The 21,309-nt window shown below is 32.6% G+C and overlaps 2 protein-coding genes and 1 long non-coding RNA gene across 16 annotated transcripts; 1 reads left to right on the top strand and 2 right to left on the bottom strand.

The window, feature by feature from the left end:
- Positions 1-7,982: 7,982 nt before the first annotated feature.
- On the top strand, positions 7,983-10,516 carry LOC110912013 (integrator complex subunit 3 homolog). 14 transcript variants are annotated; one of them, XR_002577586.2, is made up of 8 exons: positions 7,983-8,389; positions 9,191-9,301; positions 9,380-9,441; positions 9,552-9,636; positions 9,726-9,820; positions 9,891-9,950; positions 10,076-10,150; positions 10,250-10,516. XR_002577586.2 is itself a non-coding variant. In XM_035981108.1 (4 exons), exons 1-4 carry the CDS (start codon positions 8,057-8,059, stop codon positions 10,283-10,285), a joined length of 483 nt encoding a protein of 160 aa, XP_035837001.1. In that variant the 5' UTR covers positions 8,018-8,056; the 3' UTR covers positions 10,286-10,516. The 14 variants fall into 14 exon arrangements, 2 of the variants coding, with proteins under 2 accessions (XP_035837001.1, XP_022012366.1); XR_002577585.2 differs by adding an exon at positions 8,941-9,080 and having other exon boundaries at positions 8,018-8,389; positions 9,380-9,636; XR_004875309.1 differs by having other exon boundaries at positions 8,017-8,389; positions 9,263-9,301; positions 9,380-9,636.
- A 2,528-nt stretch (positions 10,517-13,044) lies between these two features.
- Positions 13,045-13,824, bottom strand: LOC110913938. Its single transcript, XM_022158753.1, has one exon. The coding sequence runs from the start codon at positions 13,822-13,824 to the stop codon at positions 13,045-13,047; it is 780 nt and encodes a 259-aa protein (XP_022014445.1).
- A 3,881-nt stretch (positions 13,825-17,705) lies between these two features.
- LOC110909879 lies at positions 17,706-18,100 on the bottom strand. The gene is made up of 2 exons (XR_002575694.2): positions 18,022-18,100; positions 17,706-17,940 (listed from the first exon to the last, which is right to left on the bottom strand). It is a non-coding gene; the product is annotated as an uncharacterized LOC110909879 (long non-coding RNA).
- Positions 18,101-21,309: the final 3,209 nt, after the last annotated feature.

The raw sequence follows: 21,309 nt of genomic DNA, 5'->3' as shown, positions 1-21,309 counted from the left end.
TGTTGTGGGGAACCAAATCGCATATTTCTCTCTCAAAACATATATTTTATGTTTTGGTTACTTGTATCTACTACTTATAACACGTTCTAAAAAAAATTACATCGAGTAAATCCATTAAAACAAAACTTGTCATACTTTTGCAAAAGAAAAAAAAATCTAAAATGATAGAAATACTATAATTTTAAACAGGAATAAAATTGTATTTATCAGGACAAATGAACACCGTTCTAGTCTTCCATCATTAGATTACTGAGAAGGTTAAAACACTGGATTAGCACTCTTCATTCACTATATGTAGATAACAAGATATTGCCTTCTTCCAATTCCATTTTGTTTCCGTAGAATTTCTCCTTGATCGCTCACTCACTAGTCTTGCATGATTTGTTCTTTTCAAGAGCATACAATTCAGAAAAATGTCTTCATGTCTACCTGACTCTGCCCAAATCCTCTGTTATACACACACATATATATATATATAAAGAAAATCATGAAAATGGCTAGTTTTATAAGAATTTAATAGATATATTCATGTATTACGTGTAGGAACTAGGTTCACTTTTTATAAAATATAATTACAAAATATATAATAAAGAGACTCTCGTTCTTCGTAGGAAATATCATAGTAGAATACCGGTTGCAATAACTAAATAAAAAGAATATAAAATATAATTTTATATACCAATCTTGATTCAAGCCGCATCTCTGGTGGGTCCTTTACGCGCATTTGATAGCATCATAGACTCGAGTATTCATCATCTTGAGTCTTGAAAAATATTCATTGACTGCAACAATGAGCACACTAAAACGTTGACGATTTTGGTTGAGGCACATGTTCAACACGCTTCTCTTAAAACAGATTTCGCGCCTCTACTAAAGACGACGCGACTGTTTCCCAGGGTACAACAGCCAAAGCAATATGTACTGCCGAAGATGGCTCACGCGCCTGAGGTTACACCGGGTAATTGTAGTGTTTGAACTTATGGAACAAATAAGAATGTGATGGTGGTGGAAAACAAGTAGAGAGTACTCCTCTCTCTAGTTGGTCTTCAAGTGTTTATCCTCCTTCTTGTATTCTACATGTATCATGCAATGCAATATTCTTGTTATAACAAAAGAAGCATATAACCTACTATTTATACAAGAGTTAAGGATTAGTGAAAGGTTTCACTTAATTAGTCACTTAATTAGAGATTTAAAAATTCTAATAAAACTAATTAAATGTCATCAAGAAGCTTTACTCAAGAGTTTCTCTTTTATTCACCACATGAAGATTTTATTTAATATTATAATTTCATTAAATTATAAATATATCCATTCACCAAATTTTCAACATTACGCGACTAGAAGGTCTCTATCAATATTTGATGATGGTAGATGGTATAGTAACATACGATAAGCAACTATTGATGAATATTCATAGATTTATTCTCACGTATATGTTTAACTGTATCGAGCTTTAATTTGAAACGGATACATATGCAATTTAGAGCCATGTTTGATATTAATATTTGTGTACTATATTGTTCTCCCATTTCGCACCCTTGAAAATTTGTATTGCATATTCATAATTGTGTTAAGCAAAGCGAAGGTATAATCCAAACGCGATAAAGTGAAAATATTCGGTGTTTGAAATGTCGGTAAAAGGTTTATTAAGCTTGGTTGGACCCTGGCCAACAATGCATACACTTTCAAAATATTATACCTAATTCTTTCTGTATCAACAAATTGAAGAATTGTTTATATCTGACTCAACATCTTTTAACCATGTACACTTTATTCTGTATTAATAAATAAAAGAATTGTGAATATTAAGAGAGTAAAAAAAGAAAATTGGAAAAGTGATTATACAAAATTTTATAATTTAAAATAAAACACACACAATATGCCTGTCTCTCTATGTGCGTGCCTCTTATCTCTCTATGACCTATTGTTTTCTGTTACGCAACTAATACGGAGGAAAAAGTAGCTTCACACAAAACTTTGCAACAAAATTCGTATTTATGCATAAATATGTTTATATAGTTGTAACTTAACAACTCAAATGATAGCTATGCAAAAATTGGAGAAGAAATAGAATTTAATTTTTAAAAGAAAAAAATAGGACATAAAGTGAGGAAGAAGAAGGAAATTGAAAGCGAAGCAACTAATTTGAGAAAACGAAAAAAATTACTTAAATAACTATTGAAGAGTTAAACGTCTAATAGAAAGCACTTAAAAAATAGCCTTTAAACTCTTTAATTTTTACACACTATATTTTCTTTTTTTGATAAAAAGAAGTAGAACTATATAAAATTGGGTTTTATATACGAAGCATTGTTCTGTTATTAGAAATATTAGACCATGTGAAGTTTAGTGATGGTATATAGACTAGATTTGAAGTATTGTGATATATATATACCACGCCTCATGTAACCCTGCTAATCTAAGTCGTTTTTTTTTCTTTCTTTGGAAGTAGTGGAATATCTTTATCTTATTTCTTTTAGTTTTGGACCAAGTAATTATCCCTCATTGTACCTCGTCACGATCTTTACAGTATAGAAGTAAAAATAATAATTAAAAAAAGAAACAAATTACTTGGATTTTGTAGAATCATATTATGTAATCATTTTCAACATTTTATTAGGTTTTTGTCAACATTGCGACGTTTAGATTTGTAAACAAAAAAAGACTAAAATAAGTCTCTTTTTCATATTCTCTCTATTTCATAGTCTCTTTTTTATTAATTATAACTTATAAGATCAATGTAAAAAAGAGTTGCATTAATTTCATGTCACGTTAACAATCAAAATCGAAAGGATTTGTAGCTTGGTGGTATCATGATGTGTGGTAGACTGGTAGATCTGTAAATGTGTTCATCCCTAAATAGTTGGATTTAAGTCCTACGGTATACTTTGGTATATATTTACAAGTAAATTTAAAGAATCCGCGAATTATCCATTCTAAAAAAATTACATTCAACTAATAAATATAAAGAAAATAATATGTAATTTCATTTGTTGGTGATTTGATTTGTAGACCACTATGATGACGACCACTTAAGTTGTTGTGAGGTAACGTCAAATCTTTTGTGACACCAAAATCATAGTATTCGAGGGTAAAAGTTGACAAAGAACTATAAATAATTGATGAATAACACCTTTAATTTTGAACATAGTTTTTCTAACTCATAACCTTACATTACATCTTTACATAATATAGTTATTTAATTAATACATGATTCGCAAACTTTATTGACATATTATTTGTTGAAATAATATTGTTGTTAATGTGCACACGCATAGAAAGTTAAAAACGTAATTAGATATGAGGCGGTATGTGCGGTATGAAAATTTGTAGTTAAGATTTTTTGTTTTATATTTTATCTTAAAAGGATACAATGGGTGGTAAGATGTCTCCCCTTTATTCATAAGGTGATGATTTAAATCTCATAGAACATTAGTTGCTGTTAAAAAATTCATCTGTTTTATTTTCTTTGTATCGCGATTCGCTAGGTCATAACATAATTTTTATTTTTATGTGTATCATTAGATTATAACCTAAACTAAAACCTAACAAATGAATATAAAATTTGACACGTAATAACACCATATTTCACTTTACCAATTTTTCCCACTTAAATCTCCTTCATGACCCTAAATGAAAAAGACTTTATAAATTAAAAAAGAAAAACTTAATCCTATTTTAATATTAGTAGTTTCTTTTTACCCATTTGTGATATACTAAATGCACCATTAATTATAAAAATAGTTTATTCGTAATATATAAACTGTTAATTTAGATCATAATTTTATAAAAACTAATCATTAATAAAATATGCATAATTACTATTGATAAGAACAAAAAATCTTATTTATAACACACCAATAAAAATATATTCATATACTGTAAAAAGTTATATTTAAAAGATACATAATGATAAAAATAATATTATTTATAGACGTGTTTATATATAAAATGTAACATGTAAGTTATGTCATATGAAGAATATGCATACGTAATTTATGTATTACATTTTTTTTCAGTTTTCAACTCATTTATTACTTGGGCTATCATTGTATCAAGGCCGTCTATCAAGGGGTGTAGGTGGTGCCTGTGATCAGGGCCCAAATCAATATATGGTCCGAAAAATTTTTAAATTTATATATATATATATATATATATATATATAGAGAAAGTATAATGTACTTCAGGGCTTAACCTACATTAACATACATGACAAAAAATATAACGTGCGTTATTATCATAGAACGTGCGTGATTATAGTCTCATGCGTGATTATGTGGTCCCATGCGTGATTATGTGGTCCCATGCGTGATTATACCCCTGATCCAACGGTTACCATTGTCTCCTACGTGATGTATGATAAGGCTTTTTGTATGTTAACCTTACTCTCTATATATATATATATATATATAGGGAGAAGATCATGCGAGAACCACCTCTTATTGTGAGAACCGCGATAACCAATGTGAACACACCAAAAATGCCTAAAAATAGCTAAAAATCACACAAAATTTTTTTTTTTTTGAATTTTTTAATATTTTTATAAAAAAATCGCTACTTTTCGAAGCCAAAAAAAAAATTTTAAAATTTAAAAAAAAAAAAAATTTGGCTTCTAAAAGTAGCGATTTTAACATAAAAAATATTTAAAAATTCAAAAAAAAAATTTTAGATTTTTTTTAGATTTTTTAGGTTTTTTGGGGGTTTAGTTTTTAGCATTTTAGCTGGGGGGGGGGTTAGGTTTTTGGGGGGTGGGGGAGGGGGGTTTAGGTTTTTTTTTTTTGGGGGGGGGGGGGTTAGGTTTTTTTTTTTTGGGGGGGGGGGGTGGGGGTTAGGTTTTTTTTTTAGGTTTTTTTAGCTATTTTAGGTTGTGTTCACATTGGTTCTCAAGGTTCTCATAAGGGTGGTTCTCGCATGAGCCCCTCCCTATATATATATATATATATATATATATATATATATATATATATATATATATATATATATATATATATATATATATATATATATATATATTGTTAGAAACTGGTTCAGTCAGATCAAGTCCGGATAAATTAACAAAATATATATATATATATATATATATATAGGACAAAGATCCGTTAGGAACCACCCTTTATTGCGAGAACCGCGAGAACCAGTGTGAACACAAACAGTAATAGCTAAAAAAATCTAAAAAACACCCAAAAAAATTTTTTTTTATTTTTTTACTATTTTTTATATAAAAATCGCTACTTTTAGTATCCAAAAAAAAAAAAAATTTTTTTTTTTTAAAATTTTTTTTTTTTTTTAAAAAAAAAAATTTTTTTTTTTTTGGCTACAAAAGTAGCGATTTGAACATAAAAAATAGTAAAAAAATAAAAAAAAAATTTAGATTTTTTTTTGATTTTTTTTGATTTTTTTTTGATTTTTTTAGATTTTTTAGGTTTTTTGGGGGTTTAGTTTTTAGCATTTTAGCTTGGGGGGGGGGGGGGTGGGTGGGGGGGTTTAGGTTTTTGGGTGGTGGGGGAGGGGGGTTTAGGTTTTTGGGGGGGGGGTGGGGGGGGGGTGGGGGGGGTTAGGTTTTTTTTAGGTTTTTTGAGGGTTTTAGTTTTTAGCATTTAGCTTGGGGGGGGGGGGGGGTTAGGTTTTTGGGGGGGGGGGGGGGGTTAGGTTTTTTTTTTGGGGGGGGGGGTGGGGGGTTTAGGTTTTTGGGGGGTGGGGGGGGTGGGGGTTAGGTTTTTTTTTAGGTTTTTTGAGGGTTTTAGTTTTTAGCATTTAGCTTGGGGGGGGGGGTTAGGTTTTTTTTGGGGGGGGGGGTTAGGTCTTTTTTTTAGGGGGGGGGGGTGGGGGGTTTAGGTTTTTGGGGGGTGGGGGGTGGGGGTTAGGTTTTTTTTAGGGTTTTTTTAGGTTTTTTTAGCTATTTTAGCTTGTGTTCACATTGGTTCTCGCGGTTCTCGCAATAAAGGTGGTTCTCGCATGAACCTTACCCTATATATATATATATATATATATATATATATATATATATATATATATATATATATATATATATATATATATATAGGGGGCTGCTAGAATGAGAACCACCCCGAGTTGTAAGAACCGCGAGAACTACACCTCACGGAGCGCCGTTCGCCGCGATTTTTTTTTACAAGTAGATGTGTGCATTATAAACACGGTCGTAAAAAATCACGGCGAACGGCGCTCCGTGGGGTGTACTTTTTTACACCTCAAGTTTGGTGTTTTTTAAATTTTTTTCTTTTTTCTTTTTTTTTTCACCAAACTTGAGGTGTAAAAAAGTACACCCCACGGAGCGCCGTTCGCCGTGATTTTTTACGGCCGTGTTTATAATGCACACATCTACTTGTAAAAAAAAATCGCGGCGAACGGCGCTCCGTGGGGTGTAGTTCTCGCGGTTCTTACAACTCGAGGTGGTTTTCATTCTAGCGGCTCCCTATATATATATATATATATATATTTAAATTTTTTTGAATGTTCATATAAATAAGGGCCTGCTAAAAACACAAAGTTTTTTAAATAAGGACCTATTTAAAAGTTTTTTAAAAAATGACCCAATTAACAAGCCAAGTGACTAGTATAAACAAAAATAAGGGTCTGCTAGAAGAACCACACTGTTCGCTTAGCAAGTAGATTCGATAATTTGATGATTTTGCCACCTATTTTTGTTAATTTTTTTTATCTATTTCATAACAATTATCGTAGTATTATGGGTTTTTTGTATTTATATATTTGATTGAATGATTGATGAGTTTATATTATATGAATATTTGCGAATAGGACCCTAATTTTTTATCTTGAACAGGGCCAAAAAATTTTTGTGATTTTCGGAGACGGCACTACATTGTATTTTAGTTTGCTTGATAAGATAGGTCGATTTTTATAGTAAATTCAAGTTAGTTATGTATAAAAATTCATCATTTATATAAAGATCTTTATATATTTAAAATTTTATCGTGTAATACACGAATAGATAACCTATTATATAATATAATGAATGAGCAAATGGTTTAAAATTTTCGACGTGTTTAAAAAAAAAAGTCAAATTTTTGTCGGTTTCATGGCTGTTTTAGTTTGGTAGATAATTGTAATTGTATGTTTGGTGCTAGCCACTGATTAGAAATTAATAAAATTTTATGTTGGCCGTTAAAAAAAAAATAAAAGATGGTTTAAAAAGTTTTGAGTTGACATGGTGACAATGAGAAGGTCAAAGATGGAAATTCATGTGTGGAATTTCCGTGCCTCACCAGCTCACTTGACGTGTGTCGCAATTTACGGCATGCATCATACCGTCCAAAACTCCTAATATATCCATCCATTTTAGCTTTTTTTTTTTTTACAACAAATCTTAACACTTTCTATCAAAAATAAAAAATTCACAGTTTCTTTCTTAGTTTGTTACTATCAGAAACTGCAATAAATATATATTTAATTATCCAACGCTACTTATTAAATTAATTTTGTATTAGGCTAAATTATATTTTGATACAAAAGAACCTGATTTTTACATTAATACTGTTGAAAATCCTGTCAACTACTTAATACACATAGTGAGTTATAGAAATAATCGATAGTTTGCTAAAGTATAAAACATTTAGGGTCTGGTCTACCTTTACAATATTTCAAGCTTAGGATCTACTGATCCGAAATTTAAAAATCAATTGTAACACATTTAAGTTATAACGTTAACTTTAATTAAAAAAAAGTGTAATTTATGTATAACATATTTGAAATCACACTAACGAAATTTAAGCAAGACCCCAAAAGTGATACATGACAAACCACAACGACTATTCACATATAATAACTTTAATCAATACACATGTAAAAACTTAAAAAGTAATATAAATCCAAACTATATGTTATGATAACTACAAATAATTCACTATTTTATGAAAGCAACCATAATTAAGGTCCAATAATACCACATGACATACATACTCACTACAAGAAATGTGAGCATTAGTGGCGATTCTTTTAGTGGCAACATGGAGTATTAGCGGCGACTTGTCCTTGGATCCGTGCCCTTGTTTCTAGGTTAATACTGATCGTTGATATGAGGTATGATCAATGGCTAAGGTTTTATCAGAAAAGGCGGGGTTTTTCCCTCCCTCCCAGGGTCACTTTTTCTCAATCTCCCCCAAATTTACATTTGCAGCAAAACCCTACCAACCTCCAAAATCACGCTACCAGATCCAATCTCACTACTGTAAGCATTCTCAGTTGTAATCAACAATCACCTCCAATCTCACCACCGTATTCTGCCACTACCGAACACCACACCACACCCACACCCACACCATCACCGACCTTTAATCCCCTACCGGACGAACCTCCACCGGACGACCACTGGAGCTTTTGTTCTCACCACCCGACGAACCCCCTTAAGGTTAGTTTATATTTTCATCTTGTTTTTTAAGAATTCGGAGTTACTTTGCAGTGTTTGATTTGTGTAATTGGAACACTATTTAGGCTCGCGTATTTTAGAAGAATATTAACTTGCAGCTGGTATATATTGATTAAATGAAGAAGATGGATATAATTTAGGAACCCTAAATAGGAAGTTGAAAAGTCAAACTAATTGTTGGTCTTGATAGCACAAATTAATTGTTGTTCGTTTGATTTGCTTGAAATCCTGTTAAATGGAAAACAAAAGGTCAACCATTTGAAAATCTGGTGAATTGTTGATTTATGTGTGAAAAGCTGGTTGTGAACTAGGGTTGTTTGATTAGTAGATATCTGGCTACAAATACACTTGAGCATACAAAATATCTTCAATTTTGGGGAAAAAGCTTAATATGCAATTTTAACACAACATATATATAATTCAGTACAAAATGAGCTTTATATTAGTACAAAATGAACTTTATAAACATATTTGGTTGGAGATTTACACCGAACTCACTGCAATATTATGGCCCTTGATCAACAAAACGATAGGTACCAGTCCCATACCGAACATTTTCGCTACCGGTACCCAGTTTTGATGATTTTCAGTACCGGTACCGGTACTACACTCATCCCTAGCCGTATATGGCTGGAAAATACGTTTGGACGTGGCTGAAAATAAAGCTGTACAGGTATGGATATATGCCGGCATTGGGCTGGGCAAACGCTCGTATATTGGGTTCGGTTGGTGTCAAGTGTATTAGGTTGCTGTGTATTTCAGGTCTCAATGCTATTGTTGCAGGGTGTATCTTTTGCTCTGGAGTCGGTTTTGTGTCCATCACCTGTTTGTAATGGTTGTTGATTTGGTGTTTAGATCGGCTTCAAATGGGTGAAGTTGTCTCCGCTATTCCAAGTTGGTTCTGTTTCTTGTTTATGTTTGATTGGATTTGTTGATTGATTGTGTGGACTGACGTGGAGTTTTTCTGTGCAGCGTTCGGGTTTAATGTAGAGACGGTGCAATATAACAATATAAGTTTCAAGTTTGGGATCTCGGTATGTTTGATCGTTTGCTAATTGTTATCGATTTGGATTTGTTATTATTTTCTGTATTTTTTGAATTGTTCTTTTGAAAGAAAGAGTTAGATAGTAAGTCATATGTTTAGACCATAGTTGGCAAAGGTGCAAAGGCCGGGTGAGCCTTGGGCCTAGGCGCAAGTCACTTAAAAAGCAAGAGCCCGAGTAAGAAAGGTGGATAGCATAAACATGCACTTCTTTGAGGTTTTAGACGTGTTTTAAGCTTATTTAGATGATTTAGCTCTGGTTTTTTGCACTTGTAGGTTTTAGATGATTTAGCTTTGGTTTTTTGCCGAATGCCCTTGAAGCTGCTCTTCGACACAAGGAGGGTGAACTTGCATCTTACATGTCCAGATTGGTAATTTCACATCTTTTATAAATGTAATTAATATTTTTAAAAAGGGGAAATATTCATCATTTAATACCAGGCATCCATGGAATCCATTCGGGACTCTCTTGCTGAGGAGTTGGTTAAAATGACTGCAGAGGTACGTTTTTGATCAAATTGTTATCTTCTCATTTAATACCAGGCATCCATGGAATCCACTTGTACGTCTTAGTTATAGCTATATGCCTGTACATGACCCATATCATGAAATTATTTGTTGTGTAGCTTGAAGAACTTCGGGCTGATATCGTGGACCTGAAGGAGACGTACAGAGAACAAGTAAACACTCTTGTAAATAAGGTATTTAATTTAGCCATCAAGGTTACAATTTACATTAAACTATACGTCACTAACCGAAAAAAATGTTAAATATTTTGCCCGATGTTTGATCTTTTGTAGCTCCAGGTGTTGAGTTCATCAATTGGTGCTGCTTAAAGGAGAGGTCAGGTCTTAAGGGTGCAAAAATATACTATACATTATTACAGTAAAATGGTTGTTTTACCCTTCTTTTTTCCCTTGATGAAAGATCTTGTATTTTGAATGATTAGTATTTTTATTAATTGAGTTTTTGAGAGCTTTCATGGCTGCTCATATGTTCTGTAACTTCAATTGATTTAACATACTATTTTTGTTAAATGAGTTTTTGAGAGCTTTCATGGCTGCTCATATGCATTTTGAATGATTAGTATTTTTGTTGAATGATTATAGAATTTTTTTTTTTTTACTATTTTGACAAGTCGCCGCTAATACCATTAGTGGCGACAAATGGTACTTTTAGCAACGACAATTGTCGCCGCTAAAACTCTGTTTTTCCTGTAGTGACTAGACAGGACATGGTGTTGAGACGTGTAACTAACGTCGGCATGGGAAACTCTAGCAGTCAACTTTCTTCAATTTTTGTATTTATTTAACGGTAAATAATACCAACTTTCAATTTAAATAAATATAAATATTTTCTTCACAAATTAAACATTTTTTATTTCCCTTTTCAAAATATAATTTAATGAACAATCATACATGATACAACTAGCAAACATGAATAACTTTGAATTTCATGGAAGAACAAGAGTAGAAATTAAGAAGAAGAATTTTTATTTATCAATTTAAGTGAAATTAAAATAGAAAAAAGTAAAAACTACAACCGTTTTTGTCCTTTTTATTACAAAAAGATTGCTATTTCCCTTCATAGTATCCGATTCTAACCGACCAGTAACTTTCAATTCCAACCTTTTTTTTACACAAACCTTGTAATCAATAACCTCAAATTCACCAAAAAGCCAACATACCCAATAATCCAGCCACCACAAGAACCGGCGCCGTCACCGTTGACCACCGATGAGCTGCGTTGACCGATTGAACAACCGGATACAAGTCTCCAGGTGGACCAGTTATGTAAATATAATCCGGCGGTGCATGCCCACCTCCACCCCCACAGCCACCGCGACAGGGCGGTGGAGGGCAGTTAACCGGAGTTGGAGTCTGCTTCTTCGGCGGTGGTGGCGGTGAAGGCGGCGGTGGTGATGGTTTTGGTGGTGGAGGGCTGCTATAGCAAGTGGTACCACAAGGACAATCTCCACACTTAATTTCATCATTCGGCGACCCGACGGTCGTGTCATCGAGTTTTCGCACGTTGACCGCGTTGACCTGAGGCGAAACCGAAACCGAAACCGCCATGATAAGGAGGATCATATTCATAACAACCATAATTCGGTAGGATATTGTCATGTTGAGAGAGGCTGCAGCCAGCCACTAGCAGAAAGGTTTTGAAAATTATGTATGGCTAGAAAATGATAATATTTTTTTTGGTTTGTGGGGGTTGTGAGAAAGTGAGGTGCTAATTAGTGGTTATTTGGGTAGAGGGTGGTTTGTTTAAGTATGATGTGAACCGGCCTTAAAGTCATGGGTGTGTGTCTAAGTTGGTGGGTTGGCTTAATCCAGAAGGCACCCACCCATTTTCGTTGCATATGCATGTGGCATTACCTAATGGATGGGCCCCATAATATGCTCAATCTCAATTATTTTTTAATGACATTAAATTACAACCCCACTTAGGGTGTACGGGGTGTAAGCGGGGAAGGGAATCGGTGAAGGGTTTCCCCGATCGGGAACACCGCCGCCATCACTGCGGGGTCCCGAATCGGGGTGTGGTTTGGGTGGGAGTTCACCGCATGAAGAAGGAGAGATGGTGGGGCCTTTCACATTTTCCAACCAATCACTTGTTTTTCTTTTTTTTTTTGAATAAAAAAATAAGGGGAGTTAAGAGGGGAGTGCCGCCATCAATTTAGAGTGTTAGGGGAGTTTAAGAGGGGAGTTGACGTGGCACACGAGGATTGGTTGGGCGTAAGAGAGGGGACTCACCTCTTAGGTGAGCACCCCTTACACCCTTAGGCCACTAAATCAAGTGTAACATTAATTTATTGGAGAATTTTGAAGATAAGGTATAGGGAGTGATTAAACACTTTTAATAGGTAAACTCTCAAATCGATCAATCAAACAGTGCCACGTCATTTTACCTATTTTGTTTACCTATTGCTCAAAAACGTTGATGGTAATTAGACACTTTGGAATAGGTAAACTATTTTTTTTAATTTTTAAACTAGTATATTTAATATTTAAACATGTATTTTAACATAATAAATGTAGAATAAATTAAAAATAACATTACATTAAATTAAAAACATTAAAATTACATTAAATTGAAATAAATTAAACTAGTCTTTGTCGGAATCGACCAAAAGGTAGGGTAAATCTTGACTTGCGAGATGATTCAGATCGTGTTTTAGTCACCAATGTGTGTCTTCATCCATCAGCTCGTCCAACACCGTATCGTCTAGAGCGAGCTCGACCGGAGGATCCCGAATGTGTACCGGTGCTATCGCGTTTCCGTCGTCTTTTAAAATCATGTTATGTAAAATAATACACGTGTACACAACATTCCTAATTTTTCTAACGCTTCTTGCTCGCATCGGCCGACTCAATACACCCCATTTCGACTTCAAAACACCAAAAGCCCGTTCGACGTCTTTTCTTGCCGCCTCATGTTGCCTCTTGAACTTCTTTTCGTCTACTTCGTGAGGGTATGGGATCGACTTCACAAATACGGACCATGTAAGGTAGATTGCATCCACAAGCAAATAACCACGTTTGTATAAATGGTTGTTAACGTAAAATGGACATTTTGGCGCGGTTCCATTTCATTTCATTAAAAATAACGGAGATTGTTGTAGCACATTGATATCGTTTTGTGAACCTGGTGGACCGCAAAAAGCATGCCAAAACCATAAATCTTGAGACGCAACCGCTTCGAGCATAATAGTCGGGTATCGGTGATCTCCTCGCATATACTGGCCTCGATACTCTTTGGGACAAAATCGCCAAACGAAATGGGTGCAATCAAAGCTACCGAACATACCTGGAAGGTGATGTTTTTCCTCACGAGCTTCGTATAAAAGTGCCATGTCGTGGCTTGTCGGTCTACGTAAGAACTCCGGAGCGTATATTTTGCAAACCGTGTCGCAAAAATATTCTAGGCACTCGTGGGAAGTTCTTTCGGCCATATGCAAGTACTCGTCGATCTCATCTGGAGTGCTACCCGTTGCGAGCTGTTTAATAGCCGATCTAACCTTTTGCAATGGCGTAAAGCCTTTCCTACCTTGCGCATCGAAGGCCTCTTGAAACCACGAGTCGTTCGCTTCCACGTCGCTCACAATTTTTAGAAACAAACGTTTCGACATACGGAACCTATGCCGAAAAATATTTTCGTTGTATTTCGGGTCTTCGACAAAATAATCCGCCATGAGTGTCTCATGCCCCACCTCACGTTGACGTTCAATATATCTCCGTCGGTTAGATGTGGCCCCGTGTCTTGAAGTTCGGCTTCTTTGATGAGATTTTGGAAAAAAAAAAAGAATGCTACTATCGGATGAATCGTCGCTATTATCGGGTGGAAGAAACAACAGGAGTTCATCCGCCATTTTGTTTTGGAATGATTGGGTAAATGTTTGATATTTTTTGGTTTGGTTGGGGTATAAATTTGAATGTATTTGTGTATGAATTATGTTTGGTACTTATAGTTTAATTTTAAAAAGAAAAAATAATTTTTTTTATTTAAACGGCTATATAGCCATTGAGCATCACCCCAACGGTCAAAACATTGATTTTGTCAATCGGTAACATGTCACCGATGTGGAAAGATCGCCGAGCGGTAAAGGGGGTTGGTGGCGGTGTTACCGCTCGGCAAACCCACTTTACCGCACCCATACCGCCCACTTCGTATACCCTAAGAGTATGGTTAATTGGTTTTGCCAAATTAATAGACAAAAAAAAATATCAAACTAAGTAAATTTTCTGAGAGGTAATAACATATGAGAAGTTGCTAATTTTGTGATTTTCAAATTATGGAATCAACTAATGTGTAAGAGATTATATTGTTAAACCAAATTATCTGGTTTTGTCTGTTTAGTCGGTGTGATTGAGCCATTATATGATGTTGGTTTAGTGGTAGTTAAAATCGTCCAATCAACTTTATCATTTTTATAGGGTGCTACTTTCTACACCCCCCTCTATTTACTTTTTTCACCCCCTCCTCTCACATACTTACAGGTGGGGCCTGCGTGGGACCGACAGTTTTCCTCTTACAAGGGGGGGTGTAATCAGGAAGGAGGGGGGGTGTGTATAGAATGAGCCTTTTTATAAGCATTTCGCAAAAGGCTACACATGATAATCAGAATGTCTAAAAATTATACCATATGTCATTAACGATTATTTAAACCCTAATTTTATTCTTTCTCTACAAGGATTTTAAGAACATGATACGGCTAAGATAAATTAAACCAAAATCATGTGCACAAAAATTGAATATTAGTTTTTATTTTTTTATCGTTTTTTAATGATATTTTTTGAAACTTGTTGCGTGCACATATGGTCTCAATGATTGTACTTTGATTAGGTAAAATGGGAGGTTGATGTAGTGCGTGGTACGATAAATGAAGATCAAACACGTTGATTCAAAGAATACCCGTGTATTCTTCCCCAACCCCCAAGATTCCACCCAAAAGGCACGGAATTTGAAGTGAAAATCAGTTTTCTCAAAATTCAAGTCTGATCTTTCATTTCACTAGGGCAACATATAAATAGGAACATAAATTCGAAATGGGCTTAAAAAAGACAACGGGCCAAACACAAGCCCAAAAACAAAATGCCCAAATACTTGAAAAAACATAAAAATGGAAAAAACTATAAGAAATAAGCGTTTTTTCGGCCTGGACAATGACCCAAACCGCCATAGGCGTTTGCAGCAAGATAGAGCTCGTTCTCCCGTTCGATTCGCCTGGTCACACGCCCAAAACGGACCCCCGTAGCCCAAGTTAGAGCTATTTTAGTGAAGCCCCTTTTGTTACGTGATCTTGAGCCTCCAAATACAAGATGACCCGCTCTTCCACACTTGGGCCCGCATCAGAGGTGGTTTATTCTAAACACCTGTTAATTTACAAAGATAAAAATTTTCATTTTAAGTGATAAACGTTTAGTATCATTCTAACGTGTTTGTTAATCAAGTCAATCAAATATCTCTGTAACTAAAAGTTAAGTATTGTTCACAATATTATATATCTGAAAATATCAAAACAACGCAAGGATGCCGTAGTTGTTTCATTTACCTACAGATTAAAAGAAACTAATCTGATTAAAACGTTATAACAGATGCCTTCGACAAGCTTACTACAACTTCTACTATTGGGTAGATTCACTTCTAATTGTAATCGAATGAACCGACAAGCTTACTACAACTTCTACTATTGGGTAAATTCCCTTCTAATTGTAAACGAATAAACCATCACCTCGATACACACATCATAATGTTAGCTAAAAGCTAAATGAATACACAATATTTTATATTATATTACATTACATTACAGTAATAACTAGGGGGAACACCCGTGCGATGCACGACATGCATAATAGTTATTGTTTTTTCCTGGAACGACGACTGATATAGATAGTGCGTGACACGGTACGAAAGTGCGAATATAGTATAGATTTTTAAAACAAAAACCGGTTTTTTTTAAAGTTAGCCGTTTGACCATGGTTATTTTGACCAAAGTCCACTCCTCGTTCGGCGCTTTGTGGTAGCACTACCAGTCAAAAAAAGGCCCAAAACGCCCGAGGGTACAGTGTTCCCCCGCGTTTTTAAGACGCTTTGAGAGAGGTTTGCGCCCCACCACATGTGGTTTCACAAAACTTCAATTCTATGGACGTGTGGTTTCTCAACCCTCTTCAAAAGACGTCACAGTTTTCAAATTTTTTTATTTTTATTTTTTCTTTTTCATTGTTTTAGATGGTGTAAAATAGATGTTAAATATATATATTATACTACATACACATATACATATAAATTCAATTTTGACATCTAAAAGTCAAATTGCAGGTTTTGTTCCCTTTTATAGATAAGAAAGCAGTTTATTATTTATTACTAAAATGTTGTATTAACTTTATTCTGCAACATATTCTTTATAAACTATGCTTACCTTGACATAACCTAATAGCTATATTTCCTTATTAGAAGTCTCTTATAATTGAAAATTAGTACATATTATTACCTTGCTGGTGAACACATTTACTCTATGTTTAGGGAACAATTTGATTAGGTTGCTGATATTGAATTGAATATCACACCAAATTACAATAGCAGTTTATATTGCTACTATTCACCCAAATCAAGCACCTTAAATAAGTCAGTGTTTCTCTATATTCAAAAAACGAACTATAACTGACGATTATTAAATTGCAACAGTCAATTCAATCCAAATACTGCAATAGAAACATAAAATCTACCACAATTCGTTGGTTAATCACGTATAGTTCTTAATCGATTAGAATCAGAAAAAAGGAAATTGACTCACCGTAACTTAAAATCAGGAAGAAGGCGAACAAAGGGGCGGAGTTTTTCGAAATCAATGACCCCTGTCTTTCATTGTTATTCCTTGAATGAGGTAAGCAAGACCCCATACTACACACTACATACACATACATAAAAATTGGGTTCTATATTATTTGTATAAACACCGATTGGAAACCCTCACATTGCATTTGATGAAACCCTAATCAATATAAACACACACACTAACACTCACGAATCGAATCGAATTTATAAAAGGAAAAATTCGGGCTGTTTTTACCTCTTGCTGCTCCAAATCTTCATTACCATACATTATCTTCATCTTAGAGATATAGATATTGCACTTAAAGGTCTCAACCATCAAAATACGATCCAAGGGCTAAAAAGTGGTTCCTAATTATGCAATGGTTATCATTTGAACCTTATTCCATGAGACTTTAGGTAAGATGCAAAGAGCATTCTTTTGAGTTTTAAACCATCTGTAACTAAGTTAATTATTTAATCATTATTGTTGCAATTATTAGGTATTATAGATCATAATACCCCATGAAATTACCTTTTAGTAATTTTCGTTTCTAATTGGTTAGCATCTTTTAAGTTTTAAAACCATTTATAGTTATAATTAAATTCATAATAACGTTGATTAAGTTTTTTTATATTTAATTATTATTATTATTATTTTTATTTCATATGATGTTCATCAACTATCTGATAAAATTGCAAAAAAGGTTGTAACCTTATTTGTATGATGTTTAGCAATTACTAAACCAAATAATAATGACTTAATTATAAAATTCAATCAAGTAATCGGTTACGGAGAACTTGAAATGGAAAAGCAATGTAAATATGAGGAAGGTGATGATGTTCAACTAAGTTAAATGATTTAATTCTTTATCAAGTATTTAACAATACTTAATTTATAAAGTTATCAATTTAATTGTATTTATCAATTTATACTCATGTAGAAAGACTAATTCCCTTTACTAACTTCATTGAGTTGTTGTACTATAAGCATAATATGTTGCAATTATTTAAATTTGGTTGGAACCCTTGTGAAATGCTTTATACGATAGTATAGATAAACGCAATCAATTTAAATCTTTTGCGCGGGTTGAAAACATCCGAGCCCTTAAAGTTTGCTGCCCAATCCTGTCAAACAATACCTCCTCAAATATTTCCTCTGCATCTATATTGCCTATATATAGTATCAATTAAATCACAAAAAAGCATCATATGTTTAAAAAAATAGTAAAGTAGAAATTAAAAAAGGAAATACCAATAGGCCAAATAAATGTCTATCTCCAAATGAATAACTTTTCTCGTACCCACCCTTTTACACCTCCATATACATGAAGCTGCAAAAAGGAAAAAGACTATAAATTTATGAACAATTAAACAATACATTGGTAAATGGTTCCAGATACTATAGTCATGCAAGGGTACCTTGATGAAGTATGAAGTGTCTGTCTTTTTGTATCCAATAACCTGTGTGTATACTTTATATGTAATATAAAATCATAATTTGAAAAAAAAAAACCACTAAATCACCAAAAACATAATAAAACATCAATATAAACTCATAGATTATGTAAAAGAAAACTGTTATCCCATTTGAATATTTTAAGAAACAAACCAAAGTTTTTTCGAATAAATGTTGAAATGGGTATAAAAGAACACACCTTTCCACCAAGATAAATAAATTTCATATCAACTTATCTCTTTCTTATCTCTTTCTTTTCGACTCTAACTCGCACAATAGTAGACAAAGGAGTTGATGTTGAGTGAAATGGTGAATTTATAGCAATGATAGGAGATTCCTTAATCGGTCAAATTTATTACATATTGATTGAAATTGGACCTTTGGAGTGCTTTTGCGGTTTATCCCAATAGGTTTCGTTTATTAATTGCATTTAAGAACCGAACTTATTATTGTATTATTATAATTAATTGTGATTATATTCTCATTTAATTATTTTTTTATTTTTTAATATTAATGTAGAAAGACCATTTCACCCCTTACTAACATCATTAAGTTGTTGTACCATAAGTATAAAAGATTGTAATTACTTAAATTTGGTTGGTATTCTTATGAAATGCTTTATAATATAGTATAGATAGATAGATATAGATAATTATTTTTTTTATTTTTTAATATTAATGTAGAAAGACCATTTCACCCCTTACTAACATCATTAAGTTGTTGTACCATAAGTATAAAAGATTGTAATTACTTAAATTTGGTTGGTATCCTTATGAAATGCTTTATAATATAGTATAGATATAGATTAGGTTCTAGCATTAATGTACTGTACTATATGTTAATATGGTGTTTCATGCATTGCTTTGTTGCAAATTGTGTTGTTTTATTTGTAAATTATTATTATTATTTATAATAATCTAATTAATTTAGCCAAAATCTTGTTAATAATATATTAGAATATATATATATATATATATATATATAATTATTTTAGTACTTTTATTATTTTAATATTATAATAATAATTCCTTTTTTTACTGTTTAACTTTAATTTAATGATTTTTTAGTATCACGGGGTGGGATAAGCTTGGTGTCAACCGGTACTGGTATCGAAAATACCGGTACGGTCTTGTTTGGTATCGGTACAAATAGTAATTTTAATATTTTAATAATATATATAGTTTTTTATATATTTTTATTATTTTAATATTATAATAATAATTCTTTTCTTTACTTTTTAACTTTAATTTAATGATATTTTTATGATACTTATGATCTTTCGGTTTAAATTTTATCTTAATCTATTAAATTCTGATACTAATATCATGGATAATTTCTTAATATTTGATATCATTTGGATCCCTTTACCTATTTTTTTTATTATATGTTTTCTTTGAAAATATATTGTTGTGTTTTTATTACGAATTATATTTGAGCTACTTTTAATATATTAGTTACTTTGAAATTTAAATTTATGGTTACCTTGTCAAAGATCATTTTATAGAATAATCATAAGTTTGGAATAATTATCTTTAAACCAATTATTAAAACAAATTAAGATCAAAGTTAACTTTAAACTAATCTACCTTTATCTATAATATATTATTTAGTATAATGTGTTATTGATGATAATAATTTTAATGATTATTGATATATAATTATTTTATTTTATTTTTTATCTTACCTCTTATTTAATTAATATAAATTAAATGCAATTAATAAGATTTTTATAGGATGATGCATTTAAAACAACCATAAATTTTGGTTTTAAAATAGAACATATAACTAAACTTTAGAATATATATTGATAATACACTAAACTTTAAAAATAAACTTTTTTCTTAAAAAAATTGAACAAAAGGAGCACGGTTGAATGACCGTCAATAATGTTTTACTGTCTCCTTACAGGACGAACGGTATAAAAAACATGTGTCGTTGATTGTTTTTCAATCATGTTGGATATTTGATTGAGGATCGTGTTAGACACCGGTCCACTAAAATTGATTTCGCGCCTCTTCTCAAGGCCTGCGTGTTTGTTTTCAATATACAACAGCCGAAGCAATAATTTACTATCTGATATGGCTCTCAAGCCCGAGATTACATCGGGTAAAATGGTGTTTTCGACTTATGTGGATGAAATAAAAGATGAAGTTAGCGATGGTTTCATTTTTCTATTATTTATCTTTTCTCTTCTCTATTTCACTTTTCTCACTTGTATAGAAAATTGAATCATGAAGTTTCGTTTATTCGTCTCAAAAGTCTATAATTAATTAATTTATTTAAACATAATAAATAGTTCATGAGTCAAAAAAATATTTGTTTCAAGACATGTTTTGTCAAGACGAAAAGGAACGATGTGTCAACTACCGTGACATCGGGCGTCGTGGTCAAGGTCGACTACTCGACCACCGCCGGCCCCTTTTATTACAGATAAAAGTTTCTACTAGTCACCAAAGTTTAGAAATATTCACTTCAACCACTCAACTTCGGGAATCGATATTTCATTCATCTTAGCTCAGATTTGAATATGGTTTGGTTCTTTTATGAAATTCTCACATCATATAACACAAACTCATATATAATTATCTATATGACTCGTATATAAATACAATAATTTATCGTTCAAAATTGATGAAAAAACATTTTCACTAATATTTTTCCAATATTAAGTTCTAAATTCACCCAAATTTGTTTGAGTATTCTTATTTGTGTATTGATTTTATTCAAACTAAATGACTATCTTCACTTGCACAATTTAAGTTTTGGTTTTTCGGCTTCTTTCTCCGCCTTGAGGATAGTTGTCGTTGTTGGTTGGTTTTAATGAAGTTCAATTTTCAAAAAAAAAAAAAAAAAAAAACTTGCACAATTCAAATTCAAGGGTGGAGTTATTGTAAAAAAGACCAAAAGTGTGAGAAAGATAAGAAAGAATCTCAACCATTAGATCTAAATTAATTGAAAAGGGTATGATTGTAAATGCACTAACAAATTCAAATATGGTAATCCTTGATTTAAGGATTTGGAGAGAGAAAATCCTTGATTTAAGGAATTATAACCGTCCATAATATCATTCATTTTAACACCATT

This window comes from Helianthus annuus, chromosome 12, assembly GCF_002127325.2.
Source record: "Helianthus annuus cultivar XRQ/B chromosome 12, HanXRQr2.0-SUNRISE, whole genome shotgun sequence".
NCBI classification, from domain to species: Eukaryota; Viridiplantae; Streptophyta; class Magnoliopsida; order Asterales; family Asteraceae; genus Helianthus; species Helianthus annuus.
This window is presented reverse-complemented; position numbering and strand designations above follow the sequence as displayed.